We start from the raw sequence: 27,590 nt of genomic DNA on the forward strand, positions 1-27,590 counted from the left end.
TTTCCCATCTTCTGGCACTATAATTCCGACATATTCTTAGGTTCCGACATATTCGTGTTTCAAAATAAATAAACACACGCCGCTACAAATCCACCTGTGGCACATTATTTCCAATCCGCACTGACCTGAGTTTTGTTCGCAGGCTACTTCTGGCACATCACAGATCTCCATTATGACCCGTTCCACAACTCCCTGGAGCTGCACAGAGGTTTGTTTATATTATAATATGTATATTATTTTATTTATTATCGCCTTGTGGTCGCGCTATACGGAATATACCGGGTGTGTCCTGTAACACGAGCAATTAAAACATAGATTGTACTTAAACGGTGACACCTTTGTCACTTTTGCGTTTCTATGTGTGAACGGCACGCCTGTACACGTGTCATGCCGTCATGCGTCATTGTATAAATTGTTTAAAAATTGAACTGAGCGTTCGCTAAAAACTCGTCAATCTGCTGTCGCGGGGCGAGGTAATTTGAGTCGGGGCGGGGCGGTGCGTGGCCGTTTTGTATTATAATACTTACTTATTCTGTGCTTTTGTTCAATAACTTTAAAAAGTTATGAAGTAGCTACCAGTGTAACCTCAACCTATCCAGGCTTTTCATTTATAACTTGCTAAAAATGGAATATGTCCTTTAGGAATCACAATGGGCAGGAAGAGGATAAGTATAATAAAAGCCGACAATGATATTGGTTTCCCAAAGGTCATGTATGCTCGGTGAGTGCGTAGGATAACCTAATGTGGTAAGATGTTGCGTTACAAAATATCTCTAGGGAGAGCATATAAGGGCAAAGAGGCCGATTCTCACTTTACGATTTGTTGTGGTTTTTATCTTGTTATGACACGACCTCAGTTTGCACGAAGCGCTGATGTATATGACGAGTGCGGTGTTATTAGGCAACTCGTCCACGCTTATTGGTGCGCGTGAGTTTTAACTATAACAATATCAAAACCATAACAAGTTGTTTAATCAGAATCAGCCTCTGTCTGGAAAAGTACATAATAAAGAGAAGGTTAACAACTGTTACGGAATTATGGCCCCGTCCTTAAAGGTTTCATCCTAGACGGTAGTAACATTTGCTAAACGCGTACAAAAGTTGTTTCAACCGTAATTTCATAGTTTATTCTTTTTTTTTATTATAACTTGATCGGCGATTGGCCCTAGTCACACCTGATGGAAATTGAAGACAGGGCCTAAGATGGATCACACCGGTTCAGTAATAGCCTATTCACTCTTGCTTTAAAGAGACCGAGGTCATATTGATCAGGGAATACACAGACGGCGGGAGCGCATTTCATTATTTAGCCGTCCGTACCGTCATGTGTTTTACAACAAAGTTTGATGACACCCGTGATAAAAAGGTACCTTAGTGCGTTACAAAATAAGTAATTAAAAAACCTTACATGGACGCATCTTTGTAGTATACCTAGTCACACACTTTTCAAATAAAAACTAAATGTTTAGTCTATAGAGTTAATCCGCCTTACTCTGTGCCCATACTTAGTCTTAATCCGTCTAAACACACCCATACTTAGTCTTAATCCGTCTAAACAAAAGTATATTCGTCGTTAAAAGCAGAAAACGACGAATGTACTTTTGTGACAGATTAAGATTAAGACTATGTAGAAACTTAAAATAAAATTTCGTCAAAAACTTTACTAACAAACTAGCAACTCACCAACCATGTAATGTTGGTCATTTCACAGACATCATACCGCCATCCTAACTGCGCCCTCTTGAGACTGAGCATTGAATAAATAACCCTAGTTCCTGGAATATAGAACCTTGGAAACAGACTTATCAGTCAACAGAGTTATCACGCAACTTATCTGATGACGGGATAACCACAATACAACAATAGTATCTTTAAGAAATACAACGGTGAATTTCTACTTGTCCCTGTCCCATGAGACCGCCGCCATACATGAGGCGGGGACAAATTGGAATAATTTATATGAAACGCCTATTCCCATCTGGTCCCGGCGGGGAAAAATAAGAATACACCAATACTACAATTACCTATACAATAGCATTTAAAAAACGCGAAAATTATATTGAATTTTTAATAATGTACATGATGCAAATTAAAGATATAGTAAAGAGAGAATAGTGTTATCAGGCCAAAAAAATGCCGTATTTAACTTCTTAAAATAAACTTACAGATATTAACTTTTATTTTATACCTAAGTATTATTATTAAACAAGCCGGACTAAAGCCAGGTTATTCGGGCCCTCCCTATATTACACTGCAAGGGCCTAACACTCTTTGATAGAGAAAGAGTCTTATTGCGATTCCTATAAGAGGAAAGAGAAAATAGTGCCATGCTTTGTCCTTATCACCGACCGGGTGGCATCATAGGTAGGAGGCGATGGTGAAATACCGAAATTTATAAGAGTGAAAGTGAAAAAATCCTATGCTGCCCAAATTTTTTATATGAATAATCTTTCTCTTACCCCCGGTCGCTCTGTGGCGCGTCTATAACTACTTGTATATACTATGTCTATGTTATACTGTAATATTATGGTTTTATTTTCCTAAAGGTACCAAATCATCCCAGAAAACAAATATCTTGGCAATCAATTTTGTTACCCCATAAAATCTTATTTTTCGAGAGCTCTTGACTTGCTCAGTCAACGTGATGTATATAAATTTATTTGTCATTTCTGCGGCTTCATTGATACTCGTAGGTTTCGTGACATTTCTGGCATGTAAGGCATTTCGTCGAAATTGCGGGACAATAGGAAATTATATTTCAAGACGAAAATGGCTTCGTCGGCGGTATGATTGTTATTATGAGAAGTCTAAAATAAAATATATAAAATATTTCGATTTAGGCTTCGAGCTGTTGTTTTGTTTATAAAGTTTTATTACCCTTTAGTTTTTGTTTCTTGTTTTATTTGTTTTATTATGAGTCAATCTTACACAAGTCGACCCCGCCCCACAGTAAGCTCAATAAGGCTTGTATTGTGATTACTAGACGACGGTATAATATTATAATAGATCGATAAATACTTAAAAACATAGACAACATTCAGAATCAGAATTGTTTATTGCACTCATATTAGTATTCTTAAAACTACTTAATACAGTTCCACATGAACCCTGTAAGGGTATAGCAATAATTCATAACTCAGGAATAAAATATGATAGTAAGACATACCGAGTAAAGGGCTTTACCAGGACCTCCTTTTTAGGCAGAGTCACTACCGACTGAATAGGTGGCCGTTAAAGTTCGTTTGACTTAGATATACCTAACATACACAATTATTTAACTACAGAAATAATTACAATATGCACGTATTTTTTTAGTTATAAGTGCCTATGAGTTAGGTTTACGATCACAGCCAGAAAAAAAAACCACAAATTTGTCTCCTTGTCACAAATGCTCGAAAGAAAGTTTTCATAAAAGCTCTTGTTATTTGGGTTTGACATTTGCATTACATTTTAATTTATGCTGCTTTATTCTTAAAGAAAACTATTTCACTCTCAAGATTGAATAATCAGCATTAATTTTATGTTCTGGTTCTGTTATCTTCATTCACACTTTATGCTTTGAGAATTATGAGACTGTAAGAAGCTTTGTAATAATCCCGTCGTCAGGGAATCCAACATGTGCTAATGATTTGTTGGAAATGAACCAAACATAGCATTATTTGGTTGATACGGATACATAATATTATTTTTCATCACACTTGCTCGAATAAGATCTTATTCTAAAAAAAAGCAATAACTCACTTTTATTATGTCACTAATTCATATGAACCAAGTAGGTATAAATGAGTTTTACTTTGAAAATACTGATGTTTATAATTTTTTTTGTTTATGCTTTAAAATATTGAATTTCTTTAATTTAATAGCCGTTTCAAATATTTTTACACAATTTTCAATTGTGGTTGAATGCCGATGGGTATGTATTGTACCTTCGATGCCTAAACTGCCAAAAAATTTCAAAATGGCGGACGAATGTTTGGAATGTCAACGTATTTTAGAATGATTTCGCTTAAAATTTAGTTTTTTTCTTCGCGAGTGAGATGAAAAACATTGTGTGTAACTCCGGAGGTAAGAATATTGTTACTCTCGTACAATATTTACTTACCCCCCAAGTTGCACAATGTACTATTCGTTTCAATGTAAGTTTGTTTAGGTATGCTTACGGCAAATAGGTAATTAATAAATAGGAAAAAAAATTAGTGCCATTTTTTTATATTATAGGAGGCAAATGAGCAGACGAATAACCTGATAGCAAGCAAATTACTGTTGCCCATGGACACCTGCAACATCAGAAGGGTTGCAAATGCTTTGCTGGCCTTTAAGATGGAAGTACTCTTTTCTTGAAGGTCGTATCGGTAGTCGTACATATTTCAATCAGAATTGTAATTGTAATTTATCTTTCTGTCATTTTAGTACAAAACCGATAGCAAAACCGGATGATTTAATAGTAAATTGGCTGATGACACTATCATTTTAGTATCTCTAGTATAAAAAACCGGCCACGTGCGTGGCGGACTCGCGCTCGCAGGGTTCCGTACCATTACGCAAAAAAGCGGCAAAAAATCATGTTTGTCGTATGGAAGCCCCACTTAAATATTTATTTTATTCTGTTTTTAGTATTTGTTGCGGCAACAGAAATACATCGTCTGTGAGAATTTCAACTCTCTAGCTATCAAGGTTCATGAGATACAGGCTGGTGACAGACAGACAGACAGCGGAGTCTTAGTGATAGGGTCCCGTTTTTACCCTTTGGGTACGGAACCCTAAAAAGAGCATAAGCACTGTTCAACAGTATGTTCCCAATTATTTTTATTTTGACAAATACCAACCTCCTAGCTTTAACCAAATTAACTGCTATCAAAGTTTGAAACTGGAAAGTAAACTCGAGGAGAGTGTTGTTTGTGTGTTAAGTGTTGGTTAAACACAAATCTAAAGTTCTAATTTGTCTTTGTTCCTGGGCGGCCCGAATTAACGCCGATAGTGGTCTTATATATACAACGACTATAAATTAGGCTCCAGCATCCTTTGCTTTTGGAAACATATAAAATGTGGAAAGAATGAATGGGCCCTGGAGGGAAAATACCTCAAAACCTAGCTCATTTTGCTTATAGGAAACATTATTTTATTTTTGAAAATAAACAAAACTGCTTTCACAGATTTTTCTTTTTTTTTTTGCTGGATAATGGATATTTTGTAAGACAAACGAGTGTAAGGCCTAATGTTTCTTAGAGAAATATTATCTATAACATTAACTGTATCGAATAGAAGTGTTTTTTTTTTCTTTTTTAATTTTTAATCGTATCGATTCCCGGGTGAAACGAGCTAATTTCAAAACATATTTTAATGCAGTTTTGTTTCTTTTTAAAAATAAAAGAATGTTTCATTTGAGCAAAATGAGCTAACTCAAGATTGTAAGGCACTTTCATTCTTTCCACACTGTAGAATAACTTTTACATTCAATTTTATTGATTGTCAGGTTTATTTTGTGTTATGTGACTTCACTTCTAGACTCATATTCAGATTCAGACTGCACCAGCGTTACTGTGGCAGTATTCCGGCGTGACAATACTTCCGACTGCATTGCACTTCATTGCAGGCACTAATGTAAAATTAAAAAAACGAACAAGTGCGAGGCGGACTCGCCCACCGAGGGTTCCGTACTTTTTAGTATTTGTTGTTGTAGCAGCAACAGAAATACATCATCTGTGAAAATTTCAACATTCTAGCTATCACGGTTCATGAGATACAGCCTGGTGACAGACAGACGGACAGACAGACAGCAGAGTCTTAGTAATAGGATCCCGTTTTTACCCTTTGAGTACAGACTCTAAAAAATTGGCACAAACATTGAATTTGACATTTGCGGCGGCAATAACGCTGGTGGAGCTTAAATCCGAATGTTGCTTTTAGAAATTTACATTTTCTAACTGAATATCTTCTCCCCAGGATGTAGACACCGGGGCAGCGTGGAACACAACCACCGGAACGAGAGACACAGAGACCACTCCTGCGATAGCTCCTGGAACCTGATACAGAGCGCGGCCGCGCTGATGGCCGCGAGACATCCAGACACCTTGGAGTTTGTGCTGTGGACTGGGTAAGAATAAGTTTTTTGTCAAAAAATTTATATTTGATAGAAGCTTTTATCGCTGACTGTACTTTTTTAAATTAGGTTGCGTTGTTTTATCACAGAGTTCATGGTCACCTCCTGTAATTAGATCAGCTCTATTGTACCATAGTGTTGCATTGTCGCCCATCTTAGGTATGTAGGTACAGTCAAGGGAGAGGATAGCAGTAGCCTTGAGGTTAGGGGGTAAGGTGTGTGAGGCGCACCGTTGTATATGCGGTGTAATGGTGGAGGAAAACGGGCATCACGGCTTGAGTTGCCAAAGGTGTGCTGGACGTTTCCCGAGGCACCATTCCATAAATGACATAATACGTCGGCCCATGGTATCGGCGAATATTCCATGTGTTCTGGAGTTTGTCACGCACGGATGGCAAGAGGCCGGACGGGTTAACGTTGGTTCCCTGGCAGAAAGGGCGTTGTCTGTTATAAGATGCAACATGTGTATGTACATATGCTGCGTCTCATTTGAGGCACACTCTTAACGCTGCAGGATCGGCGGCGGAAACGGCTGCAAGGCTCAAACACGCCAAGTACTCCGCCTTGGAGGTGGTGTACGATTTCGTACCGGTTGCTGTGGAGACTGCTGGACCCTGGGGTAATGAGGCTCTGGAGCTTTTTAGGGAGTTGGGCAGGCGTTTAATTGAGAGGGGTAATGATCCCCGTTCTGGATCTTGGCTGGTCCAACAGGTTTCCATCGCCATACAGCGTGGGAATGCTGCAAGCATAATGGGAACTTTTGGGCCGGTCTTGGTGCAGGGTGGGGATGGGCATTAGTTTAGTAAAGGTTAACTGGAAGAGATCCCTCAAAGGGATAAGTTCGCCTTTGTACATCTTATTATTTGTACCATGTCATTTTTAATATGTATATTTGTACAATAAAGAGTTTACTACTACTACTACTACTACTACTAGTTTATGGTTGTTTTTGACGAAGCTTGTTGCAGAAATTATGTTTTGTATTAGTGTTAATGTAGAATAAGGTCAGGACGAGGCTTGTGCGGATTACGTTTGTGTTTTGACGAAGCATGTGGCGGATTACCTTTTTGTATGATTTAATTATTAAATAAATATTTATTTAACAGCCAAGGGTATAAATATATATACATTCCCAAAGTTTCAAAAATATGTGTACGCTCTTACATAACACCTTAGACAATAAAGTCGTGTTTACATATTTTTGAGCCATTTGTCTGGGTCGATATTTTGACTTCGACTGTACCTATGTGAAGTTTCAACTTCAACTGAATCGATTTATGAGAAGTGGGTCTAAAGCTTGCAAGATTTGTCAAGAACATACATACTTTGCAATTAGATAAAAAGTAACATACATATAAATTTAACTTGGTAATAAACTGAAATAGATGTCATATATTAAAGAAAAAGCATGAAGCAAATTAAAACAAATCTTTATTTTTTAATTACATATTTTCTACGAGTTGAAGTTATGTTTTGTTTTGAGCTTGAAACCGTCTATTCGCAACCTGCAAGAACAAACGGTCAAGAAAAAACGGCTCATACTCATACTCATACTCATTTAATCATTGCTTTTGGCTCCCATAGTATTGAATGTGCATTAATTATCAATTCTATTCTATCTCTCTAGAGCCAGACAATAGATTCCAGATGAACCAATCAGCGTAATTAGTGTAGGTACTCCGAGGTCTAGTATAGTGTGAATTTATTCAACTATGCAATTCTGCGGACTATGCCGGTTAATTTAGTTCTTTTACGGATATGCTCATTTCTATCACGTAGATACTCCGAGCATAGCAGAACTCTTTCCATACAATGTGGCAATGGGCAGGCCACATAGCCCGAAGAGTCAATGTTCACCTGCTTTTTGCTATCATAACTAAATAAACAGCTATTTTGCCACTGACGCGGACAAAAAACCAGAAAGGGAGTGGAGTCACGATCCTTAGGGCCACTTGCACCATCCCAGACCAGACCAGACTAACCAGAGGTTAAGCGGTTAAACTCAGTGTCAAATTGTACTGCTAACCATGGTAACACCCGGTTTAACCGGTAAACTCCGGCTTAGTGGAATGGTGCAAGTGTGGCCCTTAGTAAGCAGTAGGTATCGATACTTCTTGGTAATGAGTATTGATACTTCTTGTATATAGCTCAAGCTAATGGACATTGATAGATTACATATAATTGTCAGTTTTAGATACTCGTAGATAAAAGCATTGCTAGGTTTCAAACCTACGTAGGTACATACTAACAAGTTGTCATAAAGAACAGGTACCTACCTACTCTATTAAGATTTCGGGATGTACCTAAATGAGACGGCTATTGACTCACAAAAGTAGTTACAAACTCCTGATTGCTCTTGTCTCACTTCCCCAAGCAGACAAAGGCTAATTTGTAATACTAAAGCTTGTTTACTAAGCAAAGACACCGGCAATATTAGTTGTCTTAGTGTTCAAATGAAATATTTATTAACATCAGCCAAACTTTGGAGAATTAGACCAAACTCGAAACCTTATTAATCAAAGTTGTAGTGTCTTTGAAACTTGGTTCATTGTAAAGTGGTTATTATTTATAAAGGAGTAAGCCTCAATTTCGGAGTTGGGGAGCGGTTGAGCAAAATATTCAGTGAGGAAAAACTTTGAACGTGACCAGGTTGACGTTCCAGTCACTAGCCTTAGTCTCAAGCTTAAACTAACCAGTATAAAAACTCATGATCAGATGAAGTAAGTCTAGTAAGTGCTGCTCTCATCTAATGATTCCCCTGCCTAATGATTGTTAACCATTAGTAGCAGTTAGATGGGAGGACGATTTCCCACCAAAGTGGATAAGAACAGCTCGAAGCAGAGATGACTGGAAAGCTTTAGAGGAGGATTTTGTCGGAAACCTGACCTGACTATATAAAGAAACTAAACATAACTTTAAAAGAGTCAGTGATTAAAGGCTAATTGTATTGTATTGTATAGTAGCATAGAAAGCCATGGAGCGCGCCATGTTTGGCATTAGACTTAAAATCTAAAGAATGTCGAAACTAAGTTGCGAGACATAGGTGATGTCATTACCCAACTTAAATTTAGACGGGACATGTTTCCAGGCAGAGAGATGGTAGGAGGACCAAAATGTTGACGGATTGGTGGCCGCTTTCGGGCAAAAGAAGCGCTTGGCGTCAGATAGACGACATTTGGAAGATCGCATACTTCTGGACGAGATTAGCCCAGGACCGAGATACTTAAGTGGCGTACACGAAGAGAGGCCGCAATAGTTACAGCATACGCAGTGGGCGACAGGAAGCTATAATGATGAACTAGATAATGATGGTCGCACTTGTCTACGTGACAGGGTGATAATGCATCTCTTTTAATTGCGCGGTATTAAAAAGTAAGGGGAGCTTGACGACGTCGATAATTTCGTCCAACATACGCTAATCCATGACATGTATTGTTGGGAGGTTACTAACGGAGAAAAGTATTCGGCTGCTGCGATACAGATTCGGAATCGCCAGTCAAACTCTTGAACTTCTCTTTCAGAAAATTAAAGACTCCTCACTGACCTTAGTTACACATTTCAAGGTCATATGACACTGGTTCTAGCGAGAGCTGAATTCTCTCGCACTCGCTCAACAATAATACTTACATGGCCAGTTGGTTATTATGCATACGGTCCTTGCACAGTCCTCCGCGCTGTAAGGGAGAGAGTAATTTCCTTTTGTACTCCGACAGAGGATCCTTTAGTTAAGTACTTTAGCAGTAAACATGGAAATTCTAATGAGATTATGGTGAATATTACATGCAGATGCGATGTGAAACGTTTTGTGTTTTCATAGTTTTAGGTATGTGTAGGAACTAGGTAGCATTAGTCATTATTAATAATAATAGTTTAGGGCAGCTTATGGCGAGGTGTTGGGGAGTAACGACCACACGGACCCGAGTGCTCCCGAGAGTCGGTCAGGGCAGGGGGGTGTCACTGCGCAGTTTAGGTATATTTGGCCGGCGCACCGCCCGGGCAGGTGTATGGCAGTGGGCTGCCGCTCGGCTGGCACGATAGTCGTGTCACGTGGCGCTCGCGCAAAATAGAAAATACGCAATGGCTTCGAAACCTAAATCGCGATCTAATCTGTATAAAAGATAATGTTCTGTTTACGGATGTCTGAATAAACGGAAGAACAAGGAAGCAGAAAAAAATATTTTTTTAAAATTCCGGACTATATTGACCGACATATTTTCAAAGGAATAAGTACTTCTGTGGCATACCTACTTCCGTGAGAATCAGACATACTATCTCCGGCTAAAAATTTTATGTTTACAGAATCAACGTTTGTAATTCCTACATATTTATCTTAAAAATAATAAATCTGTAGGTATAGGTACAAAAATTTGTCAAGTGACAACCCCGTGCCGACACTCGCAGCTCGGTCATAAAACTGCGGCGCGCAAAGAAGATTCACGGTTCGTGCGCGGTTATAAGGTTCAATTTTGCTTGCAGGCGGCGAGTGTAGGTATAATTTTGTACCTAAATCTGGCTTTTGTGAAGGAGTGAATTTTCTGTACGGTAGTACTATTAGTTATTCTGTGGTCAGTGTCTCCGTCGGTCGGAGTGAATCCCAAGGGGACCCGCAGGACTCTCAGCTCGTTCTGAATCTCTGAGTCATTATGAGATATACAGTCCAGGACTGGAAGTGAAAGATGCATAAGTCGCGAGTTGGCCAGTGGCTGTTAACAGCCACTGGCCAACAGTAAAGAATATAGCGAAAAATAATTTATTATGTTATAATATTATATTGATTTTATATCTATTTTATTATTGTGACATTTAATTTAATTTGATATGAATTGACATTGCTATTAATAGGTATTTTTAGCTATCTGAAAGTTATTTTTATAACTAAGTTTTTTTTTTGTAAATATTTTTGTTTTTTCTTATTTTTGACATTCGACAATACCTAGGTTGGCCCTAGCAATGTATACATTTGTGACAATGTGACATTGTTTTATTTATTTATTTTATTTTAATAACCTACCTACCTACCTATACCTACCCCACACGCTACCTACCTACCTAGGTATAACTAGCCATATTTACATCTTTTTCGTAACCATGTATTGTATGTACATTGACATTTGTATATAATAAGTGACGATCATAATATAAATTCGTATAGATTAAGTTAAAATAATTTATAATGTAATTTAATATTATGAAATAAATAAATCTAAATCTATTCCTTTATTTTATTTCTGGTCTAATGTTGACAATCTTTTATTGTAAGCCTTTTATCCTTTTGTACACAAAACACCTTTTATCCTTTTGTATACATACTGTGTCTTTTTCTTTTAGAAATAAATAATATATACATCTAATGTAATCTAATGTAATACACGCGCGACTGACATTATTTATATGTCATTTTGATGTCTTAAATTAAGTTTGAATTGCCCTCTTTTCCCAACAAGTGTATAACAAAGGTAACCAAAATTAATTTTGGTTAATACTATTTTTATGCAATGTAATATTATGAAATAAATAAATATCATATCATATCATATACACTTTTTAGCGGGGGGATCTAACACCTTTCCTATAGTTTCCTACTTATTAATGAACTGCAAAAACCAGTGTACTTTGCCGTTGACTTTTTAGCTTTAATTTTTCATTAAATACCTAATACATGTATTGGCCCCCCATATGGAGTACCCCAGGCGTACGTACGCTATCCCAAAGATATAATCATCCCCTCCGTCACAGCAAGCTATCGGGATAGGAGAACGTGCCAGCGAGAGGTTCTATTAATGTTTCGCCCGTTAATTTATGAGCATACCTAATTTAGGGGCTGAGATAATATAAGCCAAGATAGGATACGTGTACAAGCATACAGTAATCTGGGCCATTATTTGATTCGGAGTGATGCGGGAATAGAAATCTCAATCAAAACGGTAATACAATTTTTGAAGATGGATTTTCAACGTGAGTCCTCACAGTGTAAACATGTCAGGTCTTTAAAATAATTAGATCGTCTGTTAGAGTTTTCTATACCAAAATCATTAGGGTTATTGGGCGTCGAGGAGGCTGTAACTAACAACTTCGACTTTTTTTGCGAAAGAAAGGGTTACAAAATGTAAATTGGTGTATTTTCTTATGTATTCGTATGGAAAAAATGATTTTCCTGTGTTTTTTTTGGAAAGTATGACAAGCCTTTATTATATTACGATTATTTACTTGTTATTATACACTGTCACTTAATATCATACCACGGCAGTGAAAGACATTTTTGTTACATAAAATGGTTATATCTGTATGGAACTAAATAAGGCGATTCCCAAAATATTTCGTTTCAAAAAGCATTATTTCAACCTTATTCATGTGTGAAAAAATCCCCACAATTTCCGCTATAAACAAAAATGCCGCTTCATTCCCATTCTCTCAAATCCAGGTAGAAACCTCATTTTCCCGCCGGACAAAGCCCGGGAAAAATCCGGTAGCCGTCTCAGCCGGACGGTTCACGTATGCAGCTTAATCTTGCCCGCGTCCGGTTGCCGGAAATCAGAAAGGCACGGAATTGAAAAATGTCAAGTCTTGAAACCCATTACACCGATGTAAATAGCTTTGTTTGGAATAAACACGATACCTCTAATTTCCTGGATTCAATGTTTGGGGATTGAAATAGCACTTAAAGGCTGAATAAGGGAAGGGTGAATAGAGGCGGTGAAGAACAGTTTACTGAAGTAATGTTTGAAGAGGTAAGTGTTTCCTAAGCCTAACTAGATTAACTCATACTGTCAGCATTGAATTATACACGAAAACAGTATGAAGGTATTTCTTAACCATAAAACCACCATAGATAGATAGATAGATTTATTTATTGGTAATGATTATACACATAATGATTTAATATTATTTAAAAGTAGGTGACTCAAGTTATTTAATAAGAGAGAGGCTTAATTGAAAATTTGAACGGCACGCGACGAACCTGCCACCAAAAAACCGCTCCCATCCAATCGAAATTATTCTCTTTTAAAGCCACATTTAAACTATATGAAACTTGGCAGGAACTTTTGTTACGTAACATATGTATATCTATGACAGGTGGTTTTCGTTACCTACTAAAAATTATAAAAAGCGAGTATTTATAAAATTTGTTTGCTTCTATGTTAGCATGTCGTTTTTAATTGAAAGCATAAATTTGATTTCATGGCGGCGGCTAGCCTTTTGTGTCTCATAACAGTCAAAACAAACTGTTCCAGATTGGCATGATATAGCAACATAACGCAATAATCTAAACAATCATTACTGAAAATTCATCAATCAATCTTTACTATTCACATATTTCTGCTAATTCTCAACCTAGGGCGTTTACGACCTTTCTTATTCTGATCAAATAAAAGCAGTGATTTCATTAGTCGGCTTAAGAGCCTAATGCCATAAGAGCTTTTATTGTGATGGTAATGACAACACGCGACAAGTGTATTAGTGGTTCAGTGGCCTCGTGTGAAAGATCAGGGTAACCTTTGAGGGTGGGGTAAGGGCATCCGCTAACTGGCGCAGGTGTACGGAGCGGGTGAGCGGGTTGTACGAAAAATAGTATGAGCAACGCTAACTGGCGCGGACGTGCGGTGGGTACAATGGAACCTGCGTGCGTGCGCCCGCTGCGTGCAGTATTGAAATAGTCCAGGCTTTGGCTTGCATTAAATGCATAGGAATGTCTCAGTAGACCTCATTATTAAAGGAGCTAATCATAGTTCACTGAACTCTTTATCAGCTATTAGGAAATATTTTTAGAAGAAATAACTTCACTACAATATCCTGTTTATTGCACAACCTCAAAAAAAAAACTATAGGTACATAAATACGGGGGATATGAAAGTATTTTCATGCTGCCACTGTTTAAATTTTATCAAAAAATAATACTGTCCAAAGCCTGCATAATCAAATTAATTACATTTGACTGGTGTTTTTACATAAAAAATACAATACAAATACAAAATAAAGACCCAGATCTAAACTTGGACCCGGACTCGGACCCGGACCCAGACCGATCTCGGACCCAAACTTGGACCCGGACAGCCGGATACGGACCCGGACTCGAACCCGAACCCAGAGCCGGACCCGGAAATGCTACTAGAAAAGTGGGTTAGCTTGGGTTTGAACTGCGATCCTCACAGAATGCGAACTGCTATCAGAAAAGTGGGTTAGGTTAGGGTAGAACTGTGACCCTTACAGAAACGAAATGCTACTAGAAAAGTGGGTGGTTTTACCTCCTTTTCTATATAATTAGGCAAAAGATGTTTTTTCATTGTCTGGAATCTAAGAGTCGCATCAACAATAATCTTTCAACGGCATCCCCCATTAAAGTCGGTTTTTATTACCGTTGTTAAATAAATCGAATACTGTTCACACAAATTCTGTACTAATTCTACTACACCCGTAGTTGGGTTGCCAAAATATCTCGAATTCTCAGCACAAAAAGCCAAGTAGAGACCGTCGAGTAAGAGGAAAAAGTGCAATTAGTATAAAAAGAAACTCAGAGACAACGCGCCGCCGGCTGAGTATCGGGTTCGTCACAATGGAATTATTTACTCCCTTCAAGATAGGGTTGCCAAAAATCCAACTAATTTAAATTGCAGTTTTTGGCAAAAATTTACTTTACTCGTATTTGTATCCTTAAACATTTGATCCATGAATTAACTTTGCTTTAGTCGTCTAACTTCTAACAAAACAAAACTCAATGCGACTATGTTTTTTTATCATAGTTCCTATTTCTTGCCCGATGTGACCTAAAAATATCAACATTCTAAGTTAGGTACATAAAAGCTACCTATCGACATAATTTGCCATTCATTTAGGTAATTTTGCTCGTCTCATACTCTAACAGAGTTCCTAAATAGTTCATCGTAGTTACGTTTTAAACTACTTATATGTTTTACAAATTCAATCCACACTTTTAAATTCATACTTTTTTCATAAAAAATTGATAAAAACAGTAAATTTTGTATAAAAACAGTCCGATGTTCGCTAAACTACACTAACAAGCAAGTTTTCCCCGCACGTTTCGCATAAAAAGTATCTAGTTTCGTTTGTGTTTACTTCTTAAAATATTAAAATCTGTTCTGTTTTTAACTTAATTAAGTAACAAAAATTATAACATATAAATAAACTTTGATTTTAACAATATATAACGTTATAGAGACATTTTCCGGAAGACTGTTTTTTTTTTCAGAAATGTCAACACATTGTTCTAATAAAATAATCTTTATCCCACACTCGTCAACCCTACCTTGGAGATAAAGTACGTAACCTTTCCTGAAAATAAACCAATTATATAACAAAAGGAACTCCAATCGAGGAGGCGTGCTGGTTGAGACGACAGTATGCATTAGTGCAATAGGTATTTTTTGTTCATCGTGGGTATTTTTTCTAGAGCAATCTCTCGTTTTAGCGTTTATTTCGGTAGGTATCCTTTGCCACAGCCGATTCGGAGTCTAGGTTATTTTTATGGGGCGATATTTAATTTTATTATCTACTTAGGTAAATACTTATTTTTTAATATTTACTTTGACTACTTTGAGATATCACAAAAATATGAACAAAAATACCATGTGCTATTGTTAAACAAAGTAGCAAAAATTTGAGAGTTATGTATGGACTAAAAAGGTTTATTTCAGTTCACATTATACCAAAATTTTGTTAGATAGTAAATCAGTCGATTTTAAAATTCAAAATCAAAAATCGATAGCAAGCCAGAACCATAAAATGAGTTCACTTTTTATCTAATGTTTCTTTAATCCAATTCAGTACGACATTTTCATCATCCTTTTCTTTCCAGTGATATCCTGTCATCATCCATGGAGCATCTAAAAGAGGAATATAAACTAGAAGCAGTCCGGAACGTGACAGATATCCTGAGCCGCACGTTCAGCAGCCAGTTCGTCTTCCCAGCGCTGGGTCACAACGACCCCCCACCGTCGAGGAAGCTAGTCGACATGTGGATGCAGTGGCTGCCTACTGAAGCGCTCCAGACCTTTGAGACTGGTAACTTACTTAAATACCTACTCCTTTAATGTGTCAAAGCGGACAATGCGAAATAAATATACCGCATCTTTCTAGGAGCCGAGAACTTAATCAATTTAATCATACGCACAACGCATATAACTCGAGTTTTAGTCATCTTTTAGATTTTTAATCTGTCACTATTTACTCGTTTAAAGCCCAGAAAATATCCAACAGTTCAAAGTTTCTTGACGATCAATAGCCCTAATGAACCATGTTTGGAAAAATGCAAAAATTTAGTAAAAAGTTATTTTGTTCCTAATCTACATTACGTATTAAAGGGTAATGGTCGCCATTTAACACGCTGTGATCTTTTAATACGTCAAATATGAATGGTGCAGTGTTGTTATGATGAATTTTGCTCTCTCTACCTGTCTCGTCCGTGAAATACATAAAAGAGGAATACAAACTAGAAGCGGGAGGAACGTAACAGATATCCTGAGTCGCACGTTCAGCAGCCAGTTCGTCTTCCCAGCGCTGGGTCACAACGATCCCCCACCGTCGAGGAAGCTAGTCGATATGTGGATGCAGTGGCTACCTACTGATGCGCTCCAGACCTTTGAGACTGGTAAATAACTAACTCCGCTGGCTCAGCGACCCGAAGTGAGCCTTGGCCTCCGATACGAGTTGGCGCCAACACGCCCTGTTTTGTGCGATCTCCTCCCAGTTTTCTGCTTGCAGGGCGCGTAGATCTTTCTCGACTTGGTCTCTACAGCGGTACTTAGGACGACCTGCTTGGCATCGTCCTATGTGGCGTCCAACGTAGGCCCTTTTGGCTGCCCTATCGCCTGTCATTCATTTTGAGACTGGTAACTTACTTAAATACCTACTCGTTTAATGTGTCGAAGCAGGCAGTACGAAAGAAATATACAATATACCGCATCTTTTTATTTTATATTACTAATATAGAGATCGGAAGTAGCAAGAAAAATATTAGTCCTTATTAGTTCAGAAGGGGAGTAAAGCCAGGAAATAAAAGGGAAACTAACGATAATGCGAAACGCGTGAAACATGCGACGGAAGATTTGTCCACCGCGCGGGTTTTTTTTTCTTCATTTAATTTAATTATTCGGAAAATATACATTTGTTTAAAAAAATTTAGTCAGACTCTCGGCTATACCAGGTTTATTTCTCAGGAATGCTCTAACGTTAATATTTTTTTAATTAGAACAATAGAAAAAAAACCAACAAACTTTATTTACAATAATCAACAACAAAAAGAAACATTAGGTAATTATTGGCAGTGTTTTTGACTATTTGTTCGAAAATGTTCGGCAATGATGACATTTGTCAAAAGTCAGAATTTTATTAGTGTCATAAATAAAAAAAATGTTCCATTTGTTCGGACGAAACGTTTTGCCTCCTCCTTTTTGGTACGGACGGCTAAGACATGAAATGGGCTCCCGCCATCTATATTCCCTGATCAATATGCCCTTGGTCTCTTTAAAACAAGAGTGAATAGGCTGTTACTGAACCAGTGAGCTCCATCTTAGGCCCTGTCTTCACTTTCCATCAGGTGTGACTAGGGCCAATCGCCGATCAGTTTATTAGTTTATATTAAAAAAAATAAAAACAAAGAAAAAGATAATCAAAAAGATCGAAGACGGTTTCATACTATTCTATGAGGAGAGGAGGATGTATTACCTCAGGAGCTACTAACACTTACAGGCTGCTCCAAAGTAAAAAAACGTAGACGAAGTTGAGGGCAGAAGCTAATATTCAATAAAATAACACCATTGTAGTTAATAAAATATGGACGTTATTGATATCTAGAAACGCGGTAGCGTGTCCAGCCAAGTTCAAAGAAAAAGCAACTGGCGACGCAGCAACCGTGTCTAATAACACGAATCATTTCGAGCTAATTTTGACTCCTTCAAAACTTAAACCTACACGGGTTTGTATTGTTTCCCAAAAAGTTTTGTCATAATGTTTAGTTTTGTCTGCATTTTTGTTAGTCATAATTTGTTTGGTTCAGAAACGCGTAACTTTTCAGGATTGCCATAAAACAAACCTAACCTAACCTATCTATACATTCTATACTTTACCTTACGAAAATCCTGAAAAGTTTAGTGTAAAATGAGAGTCAAGTTCAATATTAAGAATATGTAATTGTGTCGTTGTTGACTCGCCGACAAAAGAATTGAGATCTATCCATACAGATCTCAATCATTTTGTCGGCGCGTAAACAACGGCATAATACATATTATTAATATTAAACATGGCTCTCATTTCACATTTATGTTTTGTTGGGATTATTATTACACCCACCTACATGTTAAATCCCGAGCTATCAGGTAGCAATTATTTGATCCCAAAATAGGTCTCAACACAAACAAGCCTATATTGAATGGAAATCTACGCCTAAGGTCACCTACGCCACCTACTTGTAACTGTGTAATTAGGGTAACAATTGTTATTCCGTTCCAGTCGTAGTAGTTTTTAGGGTTCCGTACCCATAGGGTAAAAACGGGACCCTATTACTAAGACTCCGCTGTCTGTCCGTCTGTCTGTCACCAGGCTGTATCTCATGAACTGTGATAGATAGACAGTTGAAATTATCACAGATGATGTATTTCTGTTGCCGCTATAACAACAAATACTAAAAACAGAATAAAATAAATATTTAAGTGGGGCTCCCATACAAAACAAACTTGATTTTTTGCCGCACTCGCACTTGGCCGGTTTTTTTTGTTTTCAATATACTTAACGCCACTTGCACCATCCCACTAACCCGGTGTTAACCGTTAACTCAGTGTCAAATTGTACTGGTAACCATGGTAACTCCAGGTTTAATCGGTTAATTTCGGGTTAGTGAATGGTGGTCACTTGCATCTTGTAAGTTGGCTTTAAAAAAAAAATCTGACTGGGACTGTTTGTATGGAGAAGCGGTCATTCACCATCCTCTTAAAAAGGCTACTACTGATTACTACTCACTACTTTGATTTTGTGAAAGTTATATATTATGTTTAACAAAGTCATATTTGCTTCAGGTGGCTTCTACACAATAGAGCAGTCCCACAGTAAGCTGAGGATTGTGGTGTTAAACAGCGTGCTTTGGGCTGGCGGAGCCGCTCGAACTGACGGCCCACACCGGGGCAGAGCGCAGTGGGAATGGTTAGAGCAAGTGCTCAGCAAGGCTAGGAGGAAAAGTGAGATGGTAAGTCTATTCAGATTAATACCCTTCTTAACAGTGTTCTTTTGAGGCTAGATCAGATGCTTATTATGGTAAGTCGGTTTAATTCAATATGATTATTCAAAATAGCGTACGTTGTCAAAACAGCTCGAACTGATGGCCCACATCGAGGTAGAGTGCAGTGGGAATGGTTAGAATAAGTGCTAAGCAAGGTTAGGAGGAAAAGTGAGATGGTAAGTCTATTCAGGTTAACATCCTTCTGAACAGTGTTCTTTTGAGGATAGATCAGACGCTTATCATGGCTAAGAGAGATGGTAAGTCGGTTTAATTCAATATGATTATTCAAAATAGTATGCGTTGTCAAAACAGCTCGAACCGATGGCCCACATCGGGGTAGAGTGCAGTGGGAATGGTTAGAATAAGTGCTAAGCAAGGTTAGGAGGAAAAGTGAGATGGTAAGTCTATTCAGGTTAACATCCTTCTGAACAGTGTTCTTTTGAGGATAGATCAGACGCTTATCATGGCTAAGAGAGATGGTAAGTCGGTTTAATTCAATATGTATATTCAAAATAGCGTGCGTTGTCAAAACAGCTCAAACTGATGGCCCACATCAGGGTAGTGCAGTGGGAATGGTTAGAATAAAGAATAAGTGCTAAGCAAGGCTAGAAGGAAAAGTGAGATGGTAAGTTGCCATCATTATTTTAACAAGTTCACGGACAGTCCGTGTATAGGGTTGCCATATGGAAGAATTAAATGTCCTGATAAAAATCCTGACATTTCTTGTAACAGAGATTTGGCGTAGCTTGATCTACGCCCCGGCGGCGCGCTGTGCTCTGCGGTGGGTCATTCCTAAAAATCCTGACACTTGCCAAGTCCGACCGCATTTCGGACAAAGGGTCAAAAAACCTGACATGTGGATAGGGTTTCCATACGTCAGGATTCGTCCGGACTCCGGACGAATCCTGACGTATGGAAACCCTATCCGTGTAGAGACATAAATGGAGGGCCTCGTGATATGGCACCACATCTGTAGCCGATGATTTGTACTTTGACAAAACCGCAACCCCGTCCACAGACGCTGAGTTTTCATAGGATTTTAATGAAGTCAAGTATCTTGTGCCGTTTTAGGCACACCAAAAATCTCTATAGTGTCACAATTTACAGCAAAATCTTTAGAGCTACTTACCGACTTTGTGCATCACCAAAAATAGGTAATAACGCATGCTGTGGCACAACAAGGCAAATAACGTTACGGCTATAGACGGGGTAGCGTATCACAAGCCCCTTCAATATATGAAGACGTAATCCCGCCCAATTCCAAAAAAGAACACTTCATTTTCTCCAGGAAAAAAAGAAATTAAGTGTCCTAAATTGAAAACATTGGACAGGACAATAAATTTCCTTAAAAATGCTCGGTTGTACTCTGTCGGCCTAACTCAGATATTCGGGCGATTTACTTCTGTAAGCCTGCACAAATTATTTTAGTAGGTACATATTTATCTTTCGACCTTTCAGTTATCTTTATGTACACAAGTCGAGACGAGACATTTTAGACGTGCCACATTAGTCATGGCCCCAAGGGTCTTAAATAATGTGTGAGTTGCGTGAAAATATATCAAACGCTAGTTACAATGTAGCAGCAATGTAGAGACTTTGTCCTAGTATTTTATATCAAGTTCTCCTTGATGTACTCGTACATATAATATGACACCGTAAGATTGTGCAGTGTGCACCCGTTAGTTGACAATCTAACATGGTAGGTAACCCACGTTAGATTGTCGATGACATAAAGATATAATCAAAAAGAAGGTTTCATACTATTTATGACCTCAGGAGCTACTAACACATACAGGCTGCTCCAAAGTAAAAAATCGTAATTTGTTAATTTCTTCGTAACCGCTACACCGGTTGTTATGATACTTTGTATACTGGTTCTAAATACCCTAATGTATATGTACAATTCGGCTTTGTCCAATGGCTAGGGACATCCTGTATAACGGTAAATTAAAAGCAAAAAATAGCATGTTTGGATTTGTGTGATATATTAATACAATAGATGAAAATTCGTCTCTTTTGCTCCAAGATTTAAAAAAAATGCTAAGAAAATTCATACCAATATTAAACTATTAGTGAAACTATAGATACTCAGCTGACGAGACAAAATCAGTAAAGCGCATTCAATGAAATAAGAATAAATCCCGTTTTTTCTTCGCATTCGCCCCCATTTTAGTGTGCAGCGAGACACTGGAAGAGTTAATGGCTTCTACATTTTTTACAGCCAGTGTATTTTCTTTTAAAAATACTCCCCCATTTCTGTCGTTTACATTAACTTGAATGCTTTCTTTATAATAGTAAAAAGAGTGATTTTGCAAGTGTTTTTACGTATATCAATTTAATATCGTATGTATATCGTACGTAATATATCAATAAATCAAAATGTATTCAAACTAAATCTAACTTTATCCATTTCAATATTATAATAGCCTTAACAATATCGCAATTAATTGTTTTAATGAATTAAGTACTGACATGAAACAATGTAGTGATTAGTGATCTAAGAACCTTTGGAATTTAAGTAAGATAATATTATTTCATAAATATACCATTCTACACAACTGACGAATATTTTGCTAACGCACTTAATTAAAATGATTTTAGGAATGTATCGTAAAGTTGTCTTTTTTATTTATTTTATACATAACAACAATATTTGACGTTCATATAACACCCATTATTTTATACATTTTATAGATTGAGTAATTGAGTAATTGATGTAAATATTGTAAATTATGTACTTAACGGAAATAAATAATTATCTCGTCTTTCACACGCTATATATCAAAAATCACTCGCGTTTCTGTGTGTTAACGGCACGTCCGTACACGCGTCATGCGTCATAGTATGAGTAAGTTGCTTAAAAATAGTACTGAGAGCACGCCAGAAGTCCGCCAGATTTCTGTCGCGGGGCGAGGTAATTCGAGTCGGGGCGGGGCGGTTCGTGGCCGTTCTGTATGATAATTACTTATTCTGTGGTCTAGTGGTCAGGAAGTTAGCCGCGTAAGCTGAAGACGCGGGTTCGATTCCCGCCTCGGCCACCGGTGGACTTGGTCACTTTTTCTTTATTGTATGTTGTCTATTTCAGTTTATAACTATAATTTATATATAATCAAAAAATATTTCATAAAATAATTTGATTTCGTCTTTGACATGTAAAGTGGAAAATTGATGCCTATTTTGTTATAAAAAGACGATAAAGAAATGTTTCACATTTTATTTGCAATTTGTTTTACGATAGGTATAAAGGGCTATTGAATTATGTTTTATGATATTTTATTAGTTGTGAAAATAAAGATGAGCCTAGTGTCCCACTGCTGGGCAAAGGCCTCCCTCCCCCCTTTCCACGTATCGGGGTCTTGACCCGTCTCCCACCAGTTTCTTCGTTGAAAGTTATATTTACTTAATTATATGTTACATACGTAGTTATTAATTAATATCCATAAACGACAAAAAGTAGCCTAACTAAGATTTAATTTCGCTTATTCGGTCGTTGAAATTAGAATATATTAACGTAATGTTACATTTATATGTTCTTCTAAGAACTGGTATATTAAATTAAGTTCAGAGCTAGTAGTTACACCTCCGATTCTAAGTAAAACAATTTTGTGTTAAGTAGGTACCAACAACGTTCATTTAGTTTACTCAAATGTAAGATTAAATCTTCATCAGCTCAGAGTATCTCTGTGATTGTACAAACGCTTAAGCTGTATATAGTATGTATGTATGTATGTATGTATGTATGTATGTAAGCACTTTATTGTACATAAGACAGATTACAAACACAATAAAAAAACATAAATATATACAATGTACAAAGGCGGACTTATCCCCATAAGGGATCTCGTTTAAGGGATATAGTTTATTAATTTTAATGTTTTCAAACTCAATGCTGTATTTAATTTGATAGTTTGTACAATGATGTGACGATGTGGGAGAATCATCCTAGACACTGACAAAAATATGGGAGTTTCATTACATTGTTCAAGCGCCATCTAAATGAGTTTTTAATTATTTTAACCTAGTTATATGTAGTAAATAGTTATGAAATAAAACTATGAAAACGGATTATATCGCGTATATTGAATTTATATCATCCCGACGTTTCGAACCCTTAATAAATCCATAATCCGATATAATCATAGTTTTATTTCATGAGTAATTTAAATCGCGGTAACCGAAGACAATAGTTATATTTTGTTTTACAAGGGGGCAAATTCGTTGGTAATAAATAGGTACAGTAAGCTGCGAAATTGCATGGAGAAATTATGAATGAATTCATAAAGTCGTCATGCACTTTTACGGCTGATGGTACATCAAATCTCATAAATACTTAGTAGTAATAGTAGTAGTAAACTCTTTATTGTACAAATATACATATTAAAAAATTACATGCTACAAATAATAAGATGTACAAAGGCGAACTTATCCCTTTGAGGGATCTCTTCCAGTTAACCTTTGAGTAGATGAGAGGAGAAAGTGAAAAGAGGGTGACAAATGTAGCAAAATGTACAACAAGGTACCAGAAAGATAAAGGATATAAATACATACAAAATTAATAGGATAATAGGTGTATAGTAATTAGTTCTTCAAGACACTTAGAAACATAGACATTTCCTTCCTCTTTTACTATTAATAACTGCCAATAGTATTCAGACCTACGTGCGTTTTTGTCGTAGGTGTACATAGTAGCACACGCCGGCCCTGGCGTGGAAGAACGTCACGGCGCCGGCAGCGCCTCAGCGGCTGGAGGGGGCGAGTTGACTCCTCAAGCGAACGCCAGGCTTATACACCTCATCAGGGCATTCAGTGACGTCATTGTGGGGCAGTTCTATGGCCATAGACATACTGATACCTTCAGACTAGTGTATAGTGAAGGTAAGTTTATTTGTTGCTTGTTTTCAACAGTACCTAACTAAGAGATGGCGTATCCTCATCAAGACCACAATTATCATAACGCTTGGTGGTGAGTTGACTCCTCAAGCGAACGCCAGACTCATACACCTTATCAGGGCATTCAGTGACGTCATTGTGGGGCAGTTCTATGGCCCTAGACATACGGATACCTTCAGACTAGTGTATAGTGAAGGAGAGTTGTTAATTTGTCAGCTTAAAGGGGAAAATGTGTTTTTTCGTTTGTTTAGAAATAGGTACGCAAGGAAGAATGAGTCAGAGTAATTATCATTGTACATTCAGCTTCAGAAGTGTTTATTTTTGAATGGAATTTATTCATAAAGTGAGTATGTACTTTTGCAGCTCGCTGTTGTACCTCGCAGTACACGCACGCACGCAGTACAGAAAAAGACCGCAATCTGGCAATCTCGATTACAACATTGTAACATAAATGTCCTATTCTAACCACCACAACTTGAATAGTGTTTATCTTTACTATCCTTGAAATTCCCCAGTCCAGATAAACAATTCTCATTTTTATTGCTGAAGCTTTCCGCGTATAAAATTGAATAGCCAGGGGTAATAATGTTGTGTTTATTTTATTTAGGTCGACCAGTGTCTTGGGCATTCCTCGCGCCGTCGGTGACCCCGAGGGGCGCCGGCAGCATATCCAATCCCGGCTTGAGACTGTACAAATTTGACTCCAACAACGGAAAGGTAAAAAGGACGCTTGGCTATATTTGTACTAAACAATTAGTTTGGCAAAAAATAAGGCCTGTCGCAGATCGAAATACTATGTTATACCTACTCGTGTCGATTGATCGGCCCTAATTATGACAAATCCTTCAAATCTCTTGTGGTGGGCTTAATTTAAAAAAATATTGCAGAGATATGCTACTCTACATAAAAAATGGCTGTCATAAAAACCAACATTCGAATCGAGTAGTACCTATACTAAGTATTTTGAAATATTGTTTATATTAAAAGTTCAAATCATTCTAACAAAATAATAATGATAAATCGGTAGGTCAAATTTGCTAGACTTATATTGACCGGGATATAGACCGTGATTACCTTTTGTATTGATTATGAGCTCCCGATAAACAATACAAAAGCTAATCACGGTCTATATCCCTGTCAATATAAGTCTAGTGAAACTAACCGTGAATCATTCAAAACTCTTAATCAAATTTGCCATTATTCCACGTATATTTATGCCTTGCTTCATCATATTTGCTTGTCGTACCGACGCCGATACATAACAATATCTCCATAATTAAAATAAGCATGATTGTTCAATTTTAGTCTCAATAAATCAAAACTTCGTCTTTGGAAAATATTTACTATGAACTGAACTTCTACTTAATTGTTGAGCGACAAAGTTTGTCGTCTATTAAAGGGAGCTGTCCAAACTTCGATCCAAACATTATTATGATTATACTTTGAAATACAATACTTGCTTCTATCAAATACAGACTTAATTGTATAATAAATTTGCTCAAATTTAAACTGTTGTGAGACTTACTAACATTAAATAATTTCACGGTTTACACTCACTTGTTTTAGTTACTCGCGCGACATGCGATGCGCGTACGCGACACATGGCCATCGTGAACGCTGCTCGCACTATTAGTGCTTGAGAAAGGAGACCTAGGCTCTCTGAAACATGTCGCGCGAGTGACTAAAACAAGTGTCTAAACCGTGAAATTATTTAAAATAAATTTTGCTATAAATATAAGGCAGTCGCGGTGCTAGAAGTTCGACTCCGAATCCTAACTTCACAAATTGAATCTCTTTTCAGCGCATCTCAATCTGCGAGTTATACCTACCACGTGTGATATCAAAATTATATGAATTTGTGTAGTTTAAATGCCACTTATAACTCATGTCTCGTACTATTGACTGTTTTGAAAAGTCACTTGATCGGTAAAGGAAAACTTTATCATTCACCTGTGAAGAACAAAAAAGTGTTATCCCTAACTTTTTCGACGCCGTGTCACTCGGACGCCACGTCACCGAAGTGTCTAAACTGAAATTGAACTTTATGCATATGCATGTAGGTCTATGTTGCTCTGTGGTCTATGACCGCTTAATCGGTCTTTGGCGTTGAACCTACGGTGCGTATAAATCGGTCATTGGCGTCCAAAACGTTAATCCGTATAAGCTCAATGCAGACAATGAATCCAAACCGCCTCGTACATTTAAAGATGATTTACGTTAGAACGGTCCGGATACATGCCGAGGCGTCCGACACATCGTTTTCTATAGAAAGCATTTCGCGATCATCGGTGATCGGTTTTTTATGACAGGTGATCGGTCACCTCGCATCCGGACCGTTCGCGTTTTTTCGTGACACATCCTTTACCATGCCCAACAGTAGTAGAGGCGGTAGCATGAATAATAAATGTGGTATTTTCTATAAAAAGGGACCTTATTGTCGATGGCGCTTACGCCATTATTAACGATGCTCCGATATAAATACAATGCCGCGCGGAGCTGTGCGGCGTAAGCGCCATCGACAATAAGGTCCCTTTTCATAGAAAATGCCCCAAATAAATAAAAACAACTTGTACTTTATTGCACTAACAAAATGAAATATTGGAATGGTGCTAAAAAAATAAAATAACTAAAACTAAACCTAACTAATAATATCAAAACCTACCATCTAAACCATGGCGCCTCAGCAAGGTGCCCATTACGCAGGCAGCGTTTCCTCGCTGTATCGCGATTGCAATCCTTTGCGCGAGAAGGGTCCCCTGTTGCCTCAATTATCATGACCGGACTATATTTTAAAAGATCCCATCAAAAACAATTACATGTAAAAAGAGACGTAAGTCTCGCAACGCAATAATTCTTCTACTATAAAAAAGTTTTGAGATGTGATGTGATACCAAGTCGGTTTTTATTTTATTTTAAATATTTTATTTATTTTATGAGTGTGACTATGTCAGTGACAGAACTGAGAAACTTTGACATGCAATAATTCTTAAACTACAACTTCTTGGGAATATATGTAAGCCATATCATGCCCTATTTGTCACTGAAAATTCAGGGTTCTAGCTTTAGCCAGCACAAAATTACAGGACGTCGAAAATGACCTGAAAGGCTCCTAGAAAAGGATGGTACGCCCGTCAGGGCTCGGAACCGGTATTTTTTTAAAACCCCGAAATAGCCCAATATTTTGATTTTTTTATGCTCATTACGTAGGACTGAATCATGTATTTAGGAAACAATTTTGCATTATTAAAACGTCCCATTAAAAATGAAATTATAAACAAAAGAACGAAAAAGAACGTAATAATACCGGTATTTTTGTATGGAGCAAATACCGGTTTCCGACCCCTGACGGCCGTGCCTCTTTGTTTTGCTCGACTT

At 37.4% G+C, this 27,590-nt stretch overlaps 1 protein-coding gene across 1 annotated transcript in view; it reads left to right on the forward strand.

Moving 5' to 3' along the window:
* LOC134743467 (acid sphingomyelinase-like phosphodiesterase 3a) overlaps positions 1–27,590 on the forward strand; it is an 89,251-nt gene that overhangs the window by 58,878 nt on the left and 2,783 nt on the right. The window contains exons 3-8 of the mRNA XM_063676910.1: positions 143–208; positions 5,944–6,094; positions 15,912–16,117; positions 19,126–19,292; positions 24,002–24,200; positions 24,823–24,932. Of these exons, the coding sequence (XP_063532980.1) occupies positions 143–208; positions 5,944–6,094; positions 15,912–16,117; positions 19,126–19,292; positions 24,002–24,200; positions 24,823–24,932 (899 nt within the window). The remainder of the gene's footprint in view (positions 1–142; positions 209–5,943; positions 6,095–15,911; positions 16,118–19,125; positions 19,293–24,001; positions 24,201–24,822; positions 24,933–27,590) is intronic.

Source organism: Cydia strobilella, chromosome 8 (genome assembly GCF_947568885.1).
Source record: "Cydia strobilella chromosome 8, ilCydStro3.1, whole genome shotgun sequence".
NCBI lineage: Eukaryota > Metazoa > Arthropoda > Insecta > Lepidoptera > Tortricidae > Cydia > Cydia strobilella.